Source organism: Sapajus apella, unplaced genomic scaffold (genome assembly GCF_009761245.1).
Source record: "Sapajus apella isolate SASKATOON/1434 unplaced genomic scaffold, GSC_monkey_1.0 scaffold8, whole genome shotgun sequence".
Classification (NCBI taxonomy): Eukaryota; Metazoa; Chordata; class Mammalia; order Primates; family Cebidae; genus Sapajus; species Sapajus apella.
The window spans coordinates 1,696,659-1,713,639 of NW_022436948.1; the positions used below are offsets into that span (position 1 = coordinate 1,696,659).

The window sequence follows — 16,981 nt, forward strand, 5'->3', positions numbered from 1 at the left end:
GGGGGAGTCTGTGTGTGAGGGGCTGTGGTGGGGGAGTCTGTGTGTGAGGGGCTGTGCGGGAGGCTGTGTGTGAGGGGCTGCGGGGGGAGCCTGTGTGTGAGGGGCTGTGGTGGGGGAGCCTGTGTGTGAGGGGCTGTGCGGGAGGCTGTGTGTGAGAGGCTGCGGGGGGAGCCTGTGTGTGAGGGGCTGTCGTGGGGGTGTCTGTGTGTGAGGGGCTGTGGTGGGGTGCTGTGTGTGAGTGCTGCTGTGGGGGGAGTCTGTGTGTGAGCGCTGCTGTGGGGGGAGTCTGTGTGTGAGGGGCTGTGGTCGGGGAGCCTGTGTGTGAGGGCTGTGGTGGCGGTGCTGTGTCGGGGAGGCTGTGTGTGAGGGGCTATGGGGGGAGCCTGTGCCTGCCTGTGAGTGTGGATGCTGTATGGGACAAAGGTTGGGTGCCCCTGGTGCTGTGTGGCTCCTCCATGCTGAGTCAGGCCTGCAGATGCTATCCTGCACAGGTGTCTGCAGAGGCTGACAGACGGGGCCTCCCATCTGAGATGACAGCCCCTTTCCCTGGTGTGGTCCTCACAGAGCAGCCCTGGGGAACAGACCACCAGCCCCAGCTCTAAGGCTCACTCATGTCCCAGATGCAGCCCCCATGGGAGCATGGCCCAGGGGAGGGGACACTCTTACTCCCCACTGGGGTCTTTGGATCAAAGGATCTAAGCACTCAAACCTGAGCCCCATCCACATGCACCAGAAAGCACCACAACATGAAGGGAACAGTCCTCTGGCTCCAAAACACGGAGTGGACAAGGGGCCTCCCACTCTCCTCTCAGAAGCAACAAGAAACCAAACTCTACCTTTGATGAAACCAGGAGACCTGTTAACCTGAGCTGCTTCGAAATGCAGTGACCGCCAGGACATGGGGGCACCAAGGGGTGCAGACCACAGACCGTCTTCGAGAAGAAAACCCGTCACTCCGTCCAGGCAGGGAGCAGCTCCCTGGAGCAGGCTGTGCCGGGGCAGAGGTGCCAGGCAGAGGCGGAGAGGGACACCAGGCAGGAGGACGGTCACGCAGAGACGGCTCTGCTGTTTGCAAACTGTCTCCAGACAAGGTTGGCCCAGGAAGAACTCCGTTCATAAACAGAGAAGCAGAAACCAAAGAGGGCAAGCACAAGGGTCTACAGGAAGTCCCTGCTCCTTGGGACGCTGAGGCAGGAGGATCACTGCATCCCAGGAGGCGGAGGCTGCAGTGAGCCTTGATCATACCTCTGCACTCCAGCCTGGGCCACAGAGCAAGGACCTGTCTCTAAAAAATAAAACTAAAAACATTTTAGCAAACTAAAAAAGACAGATTACTACACCAACTGTACTTCAGTCTGGATACTACAATGTACCTAGAGTACAAATGGATTAGAGAAAACGAGATGGAAGACAGATGAGAGATCCAATGAATGTATAATCGGTGCCCCTAAAGAAAAGCCGGAACAATAAAGAGACCCTTGGAACTACCATTCGACAGCAGCTTCTTAACATCACAGTAATTACAAAGCAGACTTCAGATTATAAACTGCAAGGGCACAACGGCCTCGGTAGAAACCGACACAGAATGTTCCCTACTGAGAAACATCTTAGCAGTCGCTTCAAAAACAAAGAAAAGAAATCATTCCAGTAGCTAACTAAAACCATCTTACATGGCATAAAATGTGGCTCCCTCAGTGGAAACTGGAGCTGTGTCTACAAAGAGGCCAGAGTGTGTGGTCTGGAAACTTTTGTACCTAAGAGGACAACTGTGTACACATTTCTGCAAATCAGTGTCCTAGCCCTGCTGGCAGGGGCTACAGTGACCAGCCACAGAACCCAACGTGACCATCTGGAGTTCAACCAGCCAGGGGCGGGGAGGGGCCATTACCACCCACCATTTGAGACCCTTGTCTCCCCTTGAAGCCTTCCCAGCAGGCAGCCTTGTCCCAGGGCCTGACTGCACTGCAGAGCCCACCTGGAGCAGACAGGCAGGAGCGACTGCAGCAGCGTGGAGGGGCCTGGGGGGCAGGCGGGGGCTCTCAGCAACTGAACCCCTGGGAGGGCAGGCCGGGGACACTCAGGACCCTGGGGAGGGTGGGGTGGAGGCACTCACAGAAGCTGCTGTCTCTGTGCTGTGCTCATCCGGCTGAGCTCCGAGGACCGCGGCTTGCTGCTCTCCCTGCGTGGACAGAGAAGCCATGTCAGTCAGTATCCAGCATCCCTGGACACCTTCCCGCGGGCAGATGCTGGCCCCTCCCTCTTTGGCGCAGAAACGGTGGTGGCCTAAGGTGAGCAAACCATGGCAGAACCACAGGTACATGCCGCTCTTTGGCTGTGGAGGCTGGACCTGGACAAGGGGTGCAACTGCCTGCCAGTCCTGCAACCTCGGGCCGAGAGCTGCTCTGTGTGGAATCTGGTGACTCCCACAGCTCTTCCTGGCTCCGTGAGGCATGGAGGGAGCAGTTGCCAGGAATACATCTCATGAAACACAGGGTCTCCACCCCACCTGCCTGGCCAGGGCAAGCCACGCAGACACCTCACACTTTGAGCCAAATGACCCTGGCAGGCAAAGCCAGTCCCATTCCTGCCACACACGCCACTTCCCAGGAAGCCCGAGTCACCCGCCCCTGCCTACGTGTCCCCAGGCTCTGTCTTAGAAGAAGGCACATGCTATTATACAGGGGGGGACCTGTGCCCGCCCTCCTGATAACTAAACAAGGGGGCAGGGGAGCCAGCGAGCGCTGCAATCCCTGTGGACAGGTGGAGGAACCAAGGAGGTTTCCGGAGTGCTGCTGACTACTTCCTTTAGTCCTGGGATCTCCAAACCACCGTGCTGGGTCTTGACTCGGGGCACGGGCGGGCCAGGACACTCCCGTTTCTGGTGTCCACCCTAAGCAGGCACTGACTCCTGGTGGAGTGTCTCACCCTCAGGTAACCGTGGGAACTTTGGGAACTTGCCTGCGGGCTCACTGTGGTCAGCTGGCCAAGGTAGCCACCCACCTGGCCGAATGTTCCGATGGGACAGCGACCTGGGCCTTGAAAGGGAGGGAGAGGCTGCGGGGCCACACCAGGTGCCTCCCGAGATCTGCCGTCCACACAGTGAGGCGGGACCCAGAGGACGTGGGGAAGGCGGAGCTGCGGGGTCCTCAGGCAAGCCCTATGCTGAGCCTCGGGCCAGGAGACTGGCTTTTATTCACAGCTCTCTTAAAACATGAATGACAGACATTTGGGGTCTGCTCCAAACAGCCCTCAGCACCCGCTTTCTTTTAACCCTGGCTCTGTGCTGACTTGGGGAGGGACTCAGTCCCCACCCTTCCCGCTCACACTGGCCGATGACCGCCGCTGGTGTCTCCTGTCCCCTCCGCCTGCTCAGAGCCGCAGCTCCATACATTCCAGGGACTCTGCCGGCACTGAGGACGCCTCCCCACGGCCTATCCTGGGCCAGCCTTGCCCCGACGCAGAAGCTCTGCCCCTCTGGCCGGCTGACCCCTCCCCAAGTCCACCCCCGAGCAGCAGCTCCCTCACCAACCGTCCAGAGCTGTCCCGGGTCCCCACCCTTGCAGAAGCTGTCAGCGTGGGACCCCCTCCTCCAGGTGCATCCCTGGTGCCAGGGCGGAGCCCTCAGTGGGGCAGCCACATGCTGGGGGCAGGAGATGTGGACCTGGGTCCAAGGCAACCCTCCCAGTTGGGGATACCTCAGGCCATGTAGCTGCACCCTCACTTGTGAGAGAGCTGAAAAGGCAGTAGGGGGCGGGACTGATGCCTCCCAAGTTTCCAAAGGAGAGAAGCTGCACCCAGGGTGGCTGCAGTGCCCACACGGCCAGGCGCAGCACCTCCTCCTCCTCACCGCAGGGACCGTCCCCCGCCCTTGCATCCCACACCCCATCCTCCCAGTGGGGTTCCCGAGAGTTCAGGGCCCTGTGGATGGAGTGCTGGGCAGTTACCATCACGGGCCAGGATGACCCATGGGGCAGCACTGGCAGTGACATGACTCTGTGAGGCCCAGCAGCGGGAAGCCACAGAGGATCAGAGCCTAGCTCCACCCAGTGTGGAACCTCATGGTCCCCGATGCGCTCCCTCCAGGCAGGAGCAGTGACATCACCACCACTCCACTCCTGGCATGGTGCGGGCAGTCGCCCACGAAGCACATACATGAGGCCGAGGTCTGGAGCTTGAGGGGTCACCAGGGTCCCTCCCCGGTGGGAAGGGGAGAAGCGGGAGATGTGGCTCCAGGCTGGCAGGGAGGGACTGTCCACCCTCCAGCCTCCCAGGCCACTGGTGCTCGCCTGCTGACCCCTCGAGCCCAGAGCACATCAGAGTCCAAGAGCAGAGGTGGGTGGGGCAGAGACCTGCCTGTCGAGACCAGGGGCAGTTCCCGGAGACACGGCCACCGCCCAGGCACACGGAGCACCAGACCCAGGGCCTCATACCTGCAATACCCAGAATGGGGGTCCCTAGAGAAACAGCAGACTCCAGGACTGCCAGGAGAGGTCCAAGAGGCACCGGGGGCACCTGCTGGTGCTAGGCAGTGAGAGGGAGCTAAAAATACAACCCCCACCTGGATGGGGCATGCCAAAGGGAGCCAGGAGCAGCTGCAAGAATTCTCTACAGCCAACACTGGAACAGTTTTGGCACCAAAATCAAGGAGCACTGGATTGCAGCCCCGAGTGTAAGCAAAACATCCTTCGGTCCAGAACAACACCGATGCACGACCGGTACGTAGATGCGTGTGTAGAGAAACCAAGTCCCTTCCCGGCAGAATTCCAAACAAGCTCCGCGGCCGCTGTGTCTTCCAGGAGGTAGAGCACAGGCCCCACTCTGAGACGACGGCTGCACAGAGTGACTTCCTTCCAAAGGGACAGCATGGAGGGGGAGCCTTGCCCTACAAGGGCCAGGTCAGCCTCACAGCGCTAAGTCACGCTGACGGGGCGTGCCTGATAAAATGGGTGACAGTGGCACCTCTGGGGGCTTCCTCCCCGAACTCAGCCCCTTCCTGTACCCACGAGGAAATCATCAGACAGATGCCAGCTGAGGGACAGCTTCCTCACAACAGTCAAGGTCACCAAAACCAAGAAGTCTGAGAAACTCACAACCAAGCGGGGCCTGGGGAGCCGAGATATCCGAGCGTCCCATGCGATCCTGGATGGGACCCTGAGGCAGAAGGGCCATCAGGGAAAAATGAAGGAAAGCTAAGGTGTGGGCTTTGGTTAACTCTTAATTACTTCATTAACGCTCACTACTTCTCTGTCGACACTGGTTCCTTAAATGTGACAAGCGCAGCACACCAGCAAAAGAGGAACAGCCACGGGGAGTTCAACCAGCCAGGGGCGGAGGAGCTGCACGGAGCTCTCGGTACCATCTCTGCCATTTTTCTACAAATCTAAAACCCGTCTAAAATAGGGCTCGTTCCAAGAACTCCCCCAGGGTCAAGAGGCACTGCTGCCTGAACCGCATCTGAGGAGGGACGGGTACCCCCGAGACAGGAGGCTCTCAGGGCTGACAGCAGATGGGCCCCTGACCCAGGCCCCGCACGGGACACAGCAACCCTGCGGCAGGGCACATCCTTCTCGGCCTGGGGCTGGGTGTTTACACAGCCCTCTCCCTTCTGGATGCTCCCAACACATTTTTCAGATGAGAAAACTGAAAACTGGGAAAGGATACTTGACTAGGGTCACATTTTTGTTCAAGAATCAGGAATGTTCAGTCGTCACATCTCCACTCCAGGCCACTGCTCCTAGCCTGGACCCAGCGCTCCGGGTGCTTCCGATTCAGGACGCTGGCCTGGAGCTGCCTGGACCTGCGGTGTGTTACTGCCACCCCGGGCCTGGGTGGCTGGGCCATGGAAGGATGACCCCAGATCTGACACTGCACTCAGCCCCTGCTTCCTCCCCAGATGGAAAGTCAGTAGGAGAAAGAAAGTATCTTCAAAAAGGCAAAATTAGAGACGACATGAATGAGGAAGGCCAAGAAGCTGAGACAGGACGGAGCGGCCTGGCCTCTTTCCAGCCACTCCTGAAAGGTGGGCTGTGGCTCCACAGCCCCGGGTCTGAGCCGAGCCTCGGCACCCACGCTGGGCAGCGCCTCCCAGCCACTGGGGAAGGGTAGAGGCTGTTGTCCCTTCACATGCATGTCACCCAGGCACAAAGAGCCTGAAAGAAAGCTTCTGGGAGACAGGCACCACAGGCAGCAGCTTATCGGCAGGCCACGTCCCTGAAAGGCCACAGGGAGGGTCATGCAGCTGCAGCCCTCCTGGCTGAGCCGCCCTGGGGCACACACGCCATGGCAGGCTAGCAGGGCCACATCCATGTTGTCAAGACACACAGAACCTGCCACTGACAAATGGTTCACTGGGTGACAGGGGTCTGGAGGGAGCATCTCGGCGCGTCAGGAGGAGGCTCATACCAGGGACCAGGCCTTGCCCAAGGCCGGGGTGTGGGGGCCACACTGATGTCCAGGCCCAGGCCCAGGCCAGCTGGCTTGGCTGCTCATGCACAAAGGGCCCAGAACCCGCCATCCCAGCTCTCAGCAGGGGGCAGGGGAGGGGCACTGTGATGCCATCAGCCAAGGGTGAGACAGAAACCTGCCTCTTCCCTGAAGAACAAACCACATCCAGACCTGTGGCGATACCAGGTGGCGTGTGCCTCCCGCACAGGCAGGTACAGCTTGGGAGAGCAGCTGCACTCACACCAGGCCCCGTCCCTCCTAGGGAGGACGCATGAAGCAGATCCCACCCACGAGGACAAGTTCCAGGAGGCATGCACCAGGGGCCAGCATGTGTGGGTCCCACACGCTCACCCCGCCCGACACCAGGCCACCCTCCGTGGGACGGAGTGAGGGCAGGACAGGGTGTGCAGTGTCAAGCGGGTGTCAGGGAAAAGTCCACTTAGGAGGGGAGGCTGGAGCCCCCGTCAGACTCGAGAGAAAGGCATGGTGGATGCTCAGGGGCCTCAGCTGGGCACAGCAGGGTCTCTGTGGGGTGGAGGCTGTGGCAGAACAGGGAGTTGGGGAGACCCCCAGTGGGACCTGGCAGGAGCTGTGGCCGATGTGGAGGGGAGGGGCACATGAGGGAGCTGGCATCAGCAGAGCCAGGCTCCTCACGGGGTTGGGCCCAGGTGTCCCAGAAACGTCCCTGACAGACCCCACCAACCTCATGAGCTCAAGCCAAGGAGCAGGGTACCTGTGTGGATCACCAGCTGAAGCCCCAGCTCGGCCTCTGCAGGGTCACGAGCCACTGGGGCCCGTGGGGCCCGCTCACACTCCTCCACCTCTGGACCCAAGTCACCCCCAAAGCTCAGACAGGGCTGCCCCTCCCGGACACTCACCTGCAGGCCTGGCGCCGGCTGCCAGCCTCGAGCCCCAGCAGCTCGGGCAGAGCGTCCCTGAGTGGGCGCAGGTCCCCCACCACTGCCGTGGCCCTCCGCCTCTGCTCCTCCCTGTGCCTCTGCTCAGCCAGCTTGATGGCTTCGATTTCTGAGGAAGGAAGAATGGCCTTAGAGGCAAGCAAGAGGCGAAGGGGAGTGTGGGTAATCCCCCCATATAGGCACCGAGGAATGAGAGCTAAGCAGAACCCTGGCACAGTTAGGGATTGAGGAATATCTCACTTTATAGTGTTACTACTCAGCTATTTCCTTTTATATAATCCTTTACATAATCATATATTAGTTTATAGAAATAGGGCTTCAAGAATCCCTTGATATAATCCTCTCTATATCATCATATAATATTTGATAGTGTAAGTGCCTAAAGAATATTTCCCTACATATATACCTATATTTTAGTTCATACTCGGAGGAATGCCTAGAGTGGACACAGTACAGAGCATGAATTAAGGAATAAGCAGCTTATAATCAGAGGAATGCCTGGAGCAGACACAGTGCAGAGCATGATTTAAGGGAAAACAGTTATACCAGGACAAGAATCCATGGCCCAAGCAGCAGCGTTCAGTATCGTAAAGATACCCGCTGTATGGCAGGCTTGGGGCGAGAGCCACTCCTCCTGATAAAGGAGTTGTAGGACCTTGCTCCAGTTCTTGTGGAAGGCCGCCCTCAGAACGGCAATCCACCTTGGTGACTGTGAACTTTATCAGCTCTTGCTACTGTGCTGCTTGAAAAGCATCTTCCCATAGAACACATTGGAAGCTGCCAGAAGGTGGCGGTAACCTTGACAGCTCTGTCACTGCTATGTGACTTAAAGCATCCTCCTATACAACTTCTTAGAAGTAGTTTTCCCATAGATAGAAGTATTGCACACCGCACCCTCTTCACTGCGCATGGCCCACCTTCAAGCCTCAGTGACCTAATGGGGGTGGACCCCTTACTGCACACGGCCCTTGCCTTCATGGGAAAGGGCCCCTTGCTGCACACTGTCCACCTCCTGGCCTAGGTGACCTAATGGGGGTGGACCCTATGTTTTATTGCTCACGACCCTATCACTATCCTTAAAGATGATTTCACTCACTGCCCTGCCCCCTAACCTATACACAATAAATACTCACGCTTCTGGACATTCAGGGCCTCGCCAGCCTCGCCTGACTCTGCTCATAGGTGGCATGGCCCCCCAAGCCCAGCTGCATTTTCTTTGTACTTCTGTGTCCTGTCTCATTTCTCGGATCCTGCACCTCAGCACAGCATAAGGCTCACCCCACAACCCTGTGGGGCACTCAGCCCTACAGGAGAGCCCAGGCCCAGAGCCCCTGGCCCACGAGAAACCTGGCTGGGTGCCCAGCCTCGCTACCATTCTCCTTCCCACGGTCACCCCCATTCTGCCCCTGGAAACCTGCAGGTGGGGAGGCTTGAGTTATTTTTCCCCCTTCATCACAGAGCTGTGCTTTTTAATCGCAGGGCTGACTACAAGGTGGAGCGCAGCCACTGAGGATTTCTCCTCCAAAGGGACATGGGCAACACCGGCCGGGGCATGCGATGGGGGTGCACATAGGCTCAGAGCGGGGGGCAGAAGGAAAATGAGGAAAATGGGCAAGTCACTGCCTGGGAGGCTCAGCTGTGTTCCCAGGAGGGAGAGGGCTCCCCAGAGGGAAGGGGAGAAGCCCCAGGACAGACCTGAGGGCCTGGGGCCGTGGGGGGTGGCAGGCAGGACTGAGGCCTCCACGCTGGAGAAGGGATTTGGGCCAGGTCTGGACAGAACGGGCATGGCCTTGGGATTTGATTTCATTTAAAAATGTATTTGTTGAAAATTGCTACGAGAACACATGCTCGGACACGCTGCTCACTGCACATGGCTCCTGGAGGCTGTGAGCCAGGACAAAGCCTGCTCTCTTCGGGGCAGCCCAGCAGGACAGGCCTGCAGCTTAGGCACTGCCAGCTTGTGCACAGGCCCAGGCATGGCAGCACCTGAGCCTCTATGGGAGGAGTGCCCGGGTTTCCAGAGGTGACAGCAGCCAGCTCCTCTCCAGTCCTGCTGTCCGGGACAGCGGCGCCCCTCTCATCACACTAAGCAGGTGGCTCACAGAGCAAGATCTGAAGGGCCCACCCTGACCAACCCAAAGTCAGGAGATGCCACCCTGCCCTGGGTCCCTGTAGCAGGGTGTGATTACCTGGCCCCAAATCACTGACAAGAACCTGGGACAAAGACGACCCTTACTCTGGGTCGTCAGTCCTCAGTGCAGGGTGAGGGCTTGGACGGTGTGCACCAGCTCTCCACAGCCTCAGGAATCATGAGGGTTTCTACGGTAAGAATCCAGTGCTTGCTCCATCCTGCCTGGACTTCGGTAGACACGTTACTCGACACCTCATCAAAAAGAGAGCCAGGGCACCCTGGAAGCCGGGGAAGGGAGGGGTGGGCCAGGCCAGGTCGCTCCTTCACAGGCTGCAGATCCAGGCCAGGGAAAGCAAAGCAAGAGGCCTGTGGCTCCCGTGAGGACAGACACAAAGGCCCGGGCCTCAGCAAGTCAAAGCCAGAAGCCTTTCAGAAGAATGACACCTTGTGCCAAGCAGGGTGAGTCCCAGGCATGCAAGGGCAGTTCCCCCAGGAAAGCCTCAGGGTGACGCTCCTCAGGGGCCGCTCAGAGGTGAGAAAGCCTACGGTCACCACCACCAGTATCTGCGAGGTTCTGTACGATTCGCTGCTCACTCAAGACAAAAATGACAATGAAACCACAAACGGAAGGCACTTCCTTGACAGAGATTAGCTGCTAGAAACTGACAGTGAGTCTCACGTTTCACAGCAAAACGTCAGACACTCAATGATACAACAGAACAAGAAATGATGACCACAATATCAACAATTCCATTTGGCCCGCTCAATTCTGAGGTGGGGGAGCGGGGAGGCAGTGGGGGGCAGGACCCACACCGTGGAACACTCAGCACTGCTCTCATCTGCAGCACCTGGGGGAGGCCCACACAAACAGCAGCTTCCAAGTAACCAGGAGGACCAATGGGAGAGCGAGGTTCCTCTCAGTCACTCACTCCAGAAAAACCTGATGCTGCCTCAATTACAATTTCGACAGGATTTTTAGTCAAACCGGTGCAGCTAATTCTACATTTTATTTTTTAAAAAAAATTAAACGCATAAGAATGAATAGTAAATACAATTTTTAAAAACAAGAAAGCAGGGCTATCACATATTAAAACAAATTACAACAGAAATTCAGTGTGGCAAATGTGCAGATGAACACTCAGGGGACCCAGGGCAGGCTGTGGGCGAAGTGTGAGCACAACACATGACACTTTAGATAAACTGGGTCCTCCTGGGGAAAAAGCTGGATTCCTCTCTCACGCGGTTGCGAAAAATCAGTTACGTATGAATTAAATACTAAAAGCAAAGAGGAATCAAAGGCCAAAAAGTATAGTAAGAGCCACTTGACTTCATTAGAAATCAAGGAAAAGAAAATCACAACTACAAAATACCATTTTCCACCTCACAGACTGGCAAATCTTTAACTGTTTCATAATGTCAAGTGTTAGAGGATCTGGGAGCTGCTGGGTGGATGTGAAGCAGCCTGGCCACCTAGGAGGACAGCGTGGGACGGAAAAGTTGAGCAGGACATGTGTGCTTCCAGCTACCCACCCTCCAGCCCATAGGATGTGGGAGCCACTGCCCGTGGCATGGCTGGGGCACAGGCTGTGTGGTGGAACATGGGGGCACCACCTGGGCACCGGGGAAGTGTGTGGATAAGACAAAGCAAAGTAAGGGATTGAGAGTGACCAGAGAGGCCTCCAGGAGTGGAAGGGCACGGGAAGGGGGGACAAAGTTTGTGAGCTTGTTCTCACAAAGACGAGGTGGGGGTGGCACATTCAGATCCACAGGGGAAATTTCAATACAAATTGAGGAAAAAAAGCAAATTGAAGGAAAAAAAAAATCCATGCACACAGAAAATATGCATTTCTAAAGATTCTAAGGAATCTACAAAATGACTACCAAACCTAATACATGATATTAGTTAATTCATAGGATACAAGACTAATATTTTAAAGAACCAATTGTATGTAATATACTAGCAGAGAACTAGAAAAGAACTGAATTTACGGGAGCATAAAAAACTAATAAATACTTAGCAGTAAGCTTAGTGTAAGACCTCTACACAAAAACGACACAACTGTGGTGATGAAAATTGAATGGTGAGATGTAGCATGTTCATGGACCTAAAGATTCGCTATTGTTAGATGGCAATTCTGAAGTGATCTATAGATTCAATGAAATCCCAATCAGAACCCTACCTGGTTTTTCTTGCTGTTTTTAAATAAACAGATGAGCTAATGGTAATTTATATGGAAATGCCAAGGACCTAGAATATCCAAAGCAACCTTAAGACAGATAAACCAACATAAAGAACTTACGTTATCTGACTTCCAGACTAATGTTAAAGCTACAGTCATCAAGACAGTATGGCATTTGCTAAGGTACAACAAATAGATCAATGGAACAGAGGACAGCCTAGAAACAGACCCTCACTTATGAGGCCATTTGATTTTTCACAAAGGCACAAAACAATCCAATGGGGAAAGAAAAGTGTTTATAACAAATGGTGCTGGAACAACTGAATATCCGTATTGGGGGGAAAAACGTAACTTAACCACTACCACCACACACACACAAACAAGAAACCTAAATACGGAGGCTTAAAGTATCAAGCTTTTAGAAGAAAACATAGGAATAATAGCTTCATGACTTGGGATTAGGCAAAATTTTCTTAAATAGGACACACAAACATATATACATACATATACACACAATAACTAAACTCAAAATTAAGCTCCCATTTATAAAAAAGAAAAAAAAGTTAAGAAAATGAACAGGCAAGTCACAGTCTGAGAGAAAACATCTGTAAAAAGCATATCCAACCAAAGACTGGACTCCAGGACAGATAAAGAATTCTTAGAGCTCAATAATAAAAAGGCAAAAAGTCTCATGAAAAATGAACTTCACTGAAGCTGAAACGCAAATGGGCAGTAAGCAGACGAAAATGCTCCTTTGGTGGCAATGAAAATGAGTACCACCGTGAGACACCATATCGTGATCACCAGACGGCCCAGACAGGAGGCGACGCACCGCGTGCTGGCAAAGCTGCAGGGCAGGGAGAACTCGCACAGGCTTCTGGTGGGAGTGTGAGTGTACAACCACTCTAGAGAAACGTCTGGCAGCTGCTTGTAAAACTAAACATACACCTACCCTATGACCCAGCATTCCATTCCTCAGCATTTACCCAAGAGAAACGAAAACATGTCTACAAAAAGACGTGTAAAGAATGTTCATAGCAGCCTTATTCACAGTCCCTAAAAATGGAAGAAAGCCCAGGTGTCCATCAGCAGGAAAATGACTAACAAATGGTGTATTCATACAGTGAAACACTCCTCAGCAAGAAGCAGGCATGGGCTACTGCTACATGCAGCCTGATGAGCTTCAAAACCATTATGCCAGACAGAAAGAGCACACCCTACGTGATTCCATTTATATGAGGCCCAAGGCAAGAAAACCTAAACTGTGGACAAAAAAGATGGCACACTGGTTATCACCTCTGGGGTGGGTGGGAGAGGTAAGTGGCTGGAGTGCACGGGGGCTGCTGGGGAATGGTGGGAATGGTTTGTAATCTGAATGGGATTTCAGCTGCACAGGTGTACACATTTGTCAGAGTTTACTGAATGACACACTTAAGATTTGCGTTTCATTTTACACAGATACAATCTTCAAAAGAAAAAGAAAAAAAAAAGAACCATGAACAAATATTGAACTCTAGCAGAATTATTTGGGGTGGAGTATCCTGATGTCTGTAACTTACTTTGAAATGCATTTTAAAAAACCCATGTTGGCAGATGGACAGAAATTGCTAGATGAACAGTTATATAATAAAGATGGTAAAATCTGTGTGGTGGGTACAGGATACTCAGTATAAAATTCTTCCCAGTTTCCTAAATAAAATTTTTCATAATAAAATATAAAATAAAAACACCTTGGGAAATGTAGCTAAAGCTGTATTTAGAGATAACATAGCCTTTCAGTCCTGAACAAAACACATGAAAACAAATGAGCAGAGCAGCTGAAACCTAAAGAAAGCTAGAAGAGAGAAGTGATCAAAATAAAAACTAATAATTTTGAAGACAAAAGAGTAGAATAATCATTAAACACATTCATTAATTATTAAATGGAAGAGACAAAACTTCTTAATTTAATCAGATATGAAAGGAGGATACAAACAAAGAATGATAAAGAAAATAGAATATTTAACGAGAAGGCAGCCAAGACATAAAGACTGAGATGTGACTAAATCTGATCATTCGTGTTATTTAGAGACAGCGGCCTGCTCGTGGTGCAGGCTGGAGGGCAGTCATGCAATCATGGCTCACTGCAGCCGGGAACTCCCATGCTCAAGCGATCCTCCCACCTCAGCCTCCTAAGTCACCAGGGCTGGTGGCTCAGAGGCACGCATCACCTAATCTGGCTAATTTTTATATTTTTTTATAGAGACACCATCTTGCTATGTTGCCCAGGCTAGTCTCAAACTCCTGGGTGTAGGTGATCCTTCCACCTCAGCCTCCCAAAGTGCTGGGATTAAATGAGGCACCAACTCCAGACAAATCTGATCATTTTATGAGTGACCAAAATTGACTCAAGTCATGAAAAAGAAAAAAAAGGACCAAGTGCCACGGAATAAAATTTACACATCATCAAAGAATGACAGCCTAGAAAATCAGAGTCCAAACGGCCATAGTCCAGTAGCTCATCCAGACCCACTTTCACAGTTACGCCAGGAACTGTGAAAAAGAAAATGGAGGAATGAATCACTTCCTTAAGAAATACCCAAAAAGTGACAGAAGCCGTGTAACAGTAATAATCACGAAAGAAACTGACAAACTTCTAGGTCCTACCTCTGAAACACATAACATTTTCTTTAAAACCTTCAAGGAAAAAAATAGGCAGACCAGGCTTTAACATGTGAGGACATAAAAGAGAAAATATTCCAAATTAATTTCACAAAGTCAGCAGAATCACCCTAAAAAGATAACCAAAAAATGCAAAATAATATTGATGAGAAAAATCTTTAGAAAAACATTGGCAAATACTCAACACCATGAAAAATAAGGAGAAACTCTAAACAACATGAGTGGGAAGCACAGCTTTCACCTGTGGAGACGGTGGCTGGGAGCACGTGGCAAGACCGACCTCGCACGTGGAGCCTCAGAAAAGAGGGACCTCAGGCCTGAAAGGGTCCGGGGACCCCAGGAGCCCTGCCCACACCCACACTGCTGTGCACAGACACTGTGTTTTCACCGTGGGCAAGGCCTGGACAGATTTCACACACCACTGCAGGCACTTCCGAACCACAGAGATTCCACAAGCACAGGTTACTTCCATAATAAAAATTCACTGTGGGAACCAAAGATAGGGAATTTTTACAAACAAGGAGCCGAGAGCAGCAGCTTCCCCAGGCCATCCTCCAAGGGGAGGCAGCCCAGCTCTGCAGGCGCCCACATGGGTGGGGTGGTAGTGCCACCTGTAACAGCAGACTGGCAGCTTGTCCATGCTGTCACATCTCCAAAGCCTCCCTCTCTGTGCCTCCACTATCCTTCAGCCCCCACCGCAGCCTCTGAAGGGTCTTGGGTGATCCCCTTGGGCACCCTGAGGGGGGAGTGCAGCTGTGGGCACAGGAGGGCCCAAGGGATGGGACTTGGCCAGCAGCTGCCTCGAGACATGGGCGTGGACTTACTCTGCAACCATCGCTCACGCCTCAGCTTCATTTTCTCCTTCTTGGGCAAAACAGTCTTGGCCTCTGCACCTGAGGACAGAGAGCACAGGAGTGAACAAAACATGTCCAGGAGCACCCCCATGACCTGAGAATGGGCTGGACGGGTTCCGACTGCGGAGCTGCCGCAGTCACAGCAACTGGTCTGGCCTGTGCCGGCCCCTCAGACTCCAGGGCACCTGCAGCACGGCTCAGCCTGGACTTGGGAGGCTCTCTCAGCAGCGTCCTCCTGTGGTGATGGCCTGGCCACTTACTCCTGGTCTGCCCTGGAAAGCGCAGGCAGGTGTCCCAAAGGGACCCCTCCCTACCATGACCCGAACGACTGTCAGGGCGGGCCACAGCGAAGCCACACAGGAACACAAGACAGCTCAGAAGGGGGCCGCGAACAGGGCAGAACCACTTATGGAGGCGTCCCCAGGATCCTGGGTGGTCAAGCAACGCCCAGTGACATACCTGCTCCCTGCCAGGCCCGATGACGTGCTCAGTGGACCAGAGGCTCCATGCCTGGACCCCGCAAAGCAGCTAGAAAAACACTCAGCTAAAGCCACAACCCCGGTGAGGGACAGATGACAAGGAGCCAAGATCAGGGCACTGCTGCCCCAAGACCCACCCCTTGCACACAAGTGCTTCTGCTCAGCCCAGCCTGGGCCCCAGAACAAGGGAACTCTGCACAGAGGTGGCTGGCAGCTGCGGGGCACCTTCACCACCAGGGATCCCGTCCCTGTCCTTGTACAGGGTCCCTGGCCTCATCCAGGCTTTGGGGGCCCCAAGAGCACTCAGCTCTCAGAAACACCCCCCTGGAGTGGCAAGGAGCCCAGCTGACGCTCTTCTGTGAGCCCAGCTGGCTGCCCAGCATCTCCCTCTGTGGGGGAGGCTTCCAGAACAAACACCACTCCAGGCCTAACACCTCCCCCAGCACAGCCCCAGGCCTTCCCCAGACCACTAGGTGCCCCTTTTCCCACCTGTCCTGTTGTGTCTGGGAAGGAGTTTGGAGGAGCCTTCTCCAGGACATGGCAGGAAAACAGGCACCCTCAGCCCTGCATGGCCTCCCCCAGCGAGGTACGTTCTGAGAACTGGGGACAGCTCCCCCTGACCTCTGTGAAGCCACAAACAGTGAGGAAAAAAGTCTCCATGGGGCTCTGGGGGATGGAGGCGCAGCGAGGCAAGGGCTGGCACCCCGGGGCACGAACTGAGTGCTGTGTGGGACTCGCGTGAAAGATGACAAGCCCTCGGCGGGGGCACAGACAGACAGTGGCAGTGTCAGAGGGCCTCTGCCAAACACGGACGGGACAGCGCTGCCCCAGAACCTGGCCCTCACATAAGCAAGGCACCCTGGGATGCTCGGGAGACCTCGGGCCAACCCTACTTAGCACCCACAAGGCATGTTACGTCCACCTCACCGCCACTGCTGTCTGATGAGAAGGTGAGCTCCACAAGCACAGAGATTTTTGCCTGTTTTTTCACTGCTGCCTTCCTAAGTTTAGAACAGGGCTTGGCCCACAGCTCTGAACCACAGGCCTCTCTGCCAGCAGTGTGTGGAAAGTCCTGCTGCCCAAGTACGCCCCCTCTGCCAGGGCAGTTCTGGCTCTCGGCAAAGCACCAGGGCATAGGCCTGGGGACAGGTTGCCCGTGCATCCACCTGGCTGACCTGAACACTCCTGGGTCCCCTCCTGCCAGCTCGCCGAAGACTCACTCCTGTGGTGATAGCCGTGCTGCCCTTGCCGCTACCTGGGCAAAAATGGTTCGGGGTCACTCCCCCAGGCATCTCGGTTCTGTTCGGGGTCACTC

At 54.2% G+C, this 16,981-nt stretch overlaps 1 protein-coding gene across 3 annotated transcripts in view; it reads right to left on the reverse strand.

The window, feature by feature from the left end:
* FAM207A (family with sequence similarity 207 member A) overlaps window positions 1-16,981 on the reverse strand; it is a 42,547-nt gene that overhangs the window by 3,366 nt on the left and 22,200 nt on the right. For all 3 annotated transcript variants that reach the window (XM_032276734.1, XM_032276735.1, XM_032276733.1), the window contains 3 exons: window positions 15,158-15,226; window positions 7,323-7,470; window positions 2,114-2,179 (listed from right to left, as the gene is read on the reverse strand). In XM_032276734.1, coding sequence (XP_032132625.1) covers window positions 2,114-2,179; window positions 7,323-7,470; window positions 15,158-15,226 — 283 coding nt within the window. The remainder of the gene's footprint in view (window positions 1-2,113; window positions 2,180-7,322; window positions 7,471-15,157; window positions 15,227-16,981) is intronic.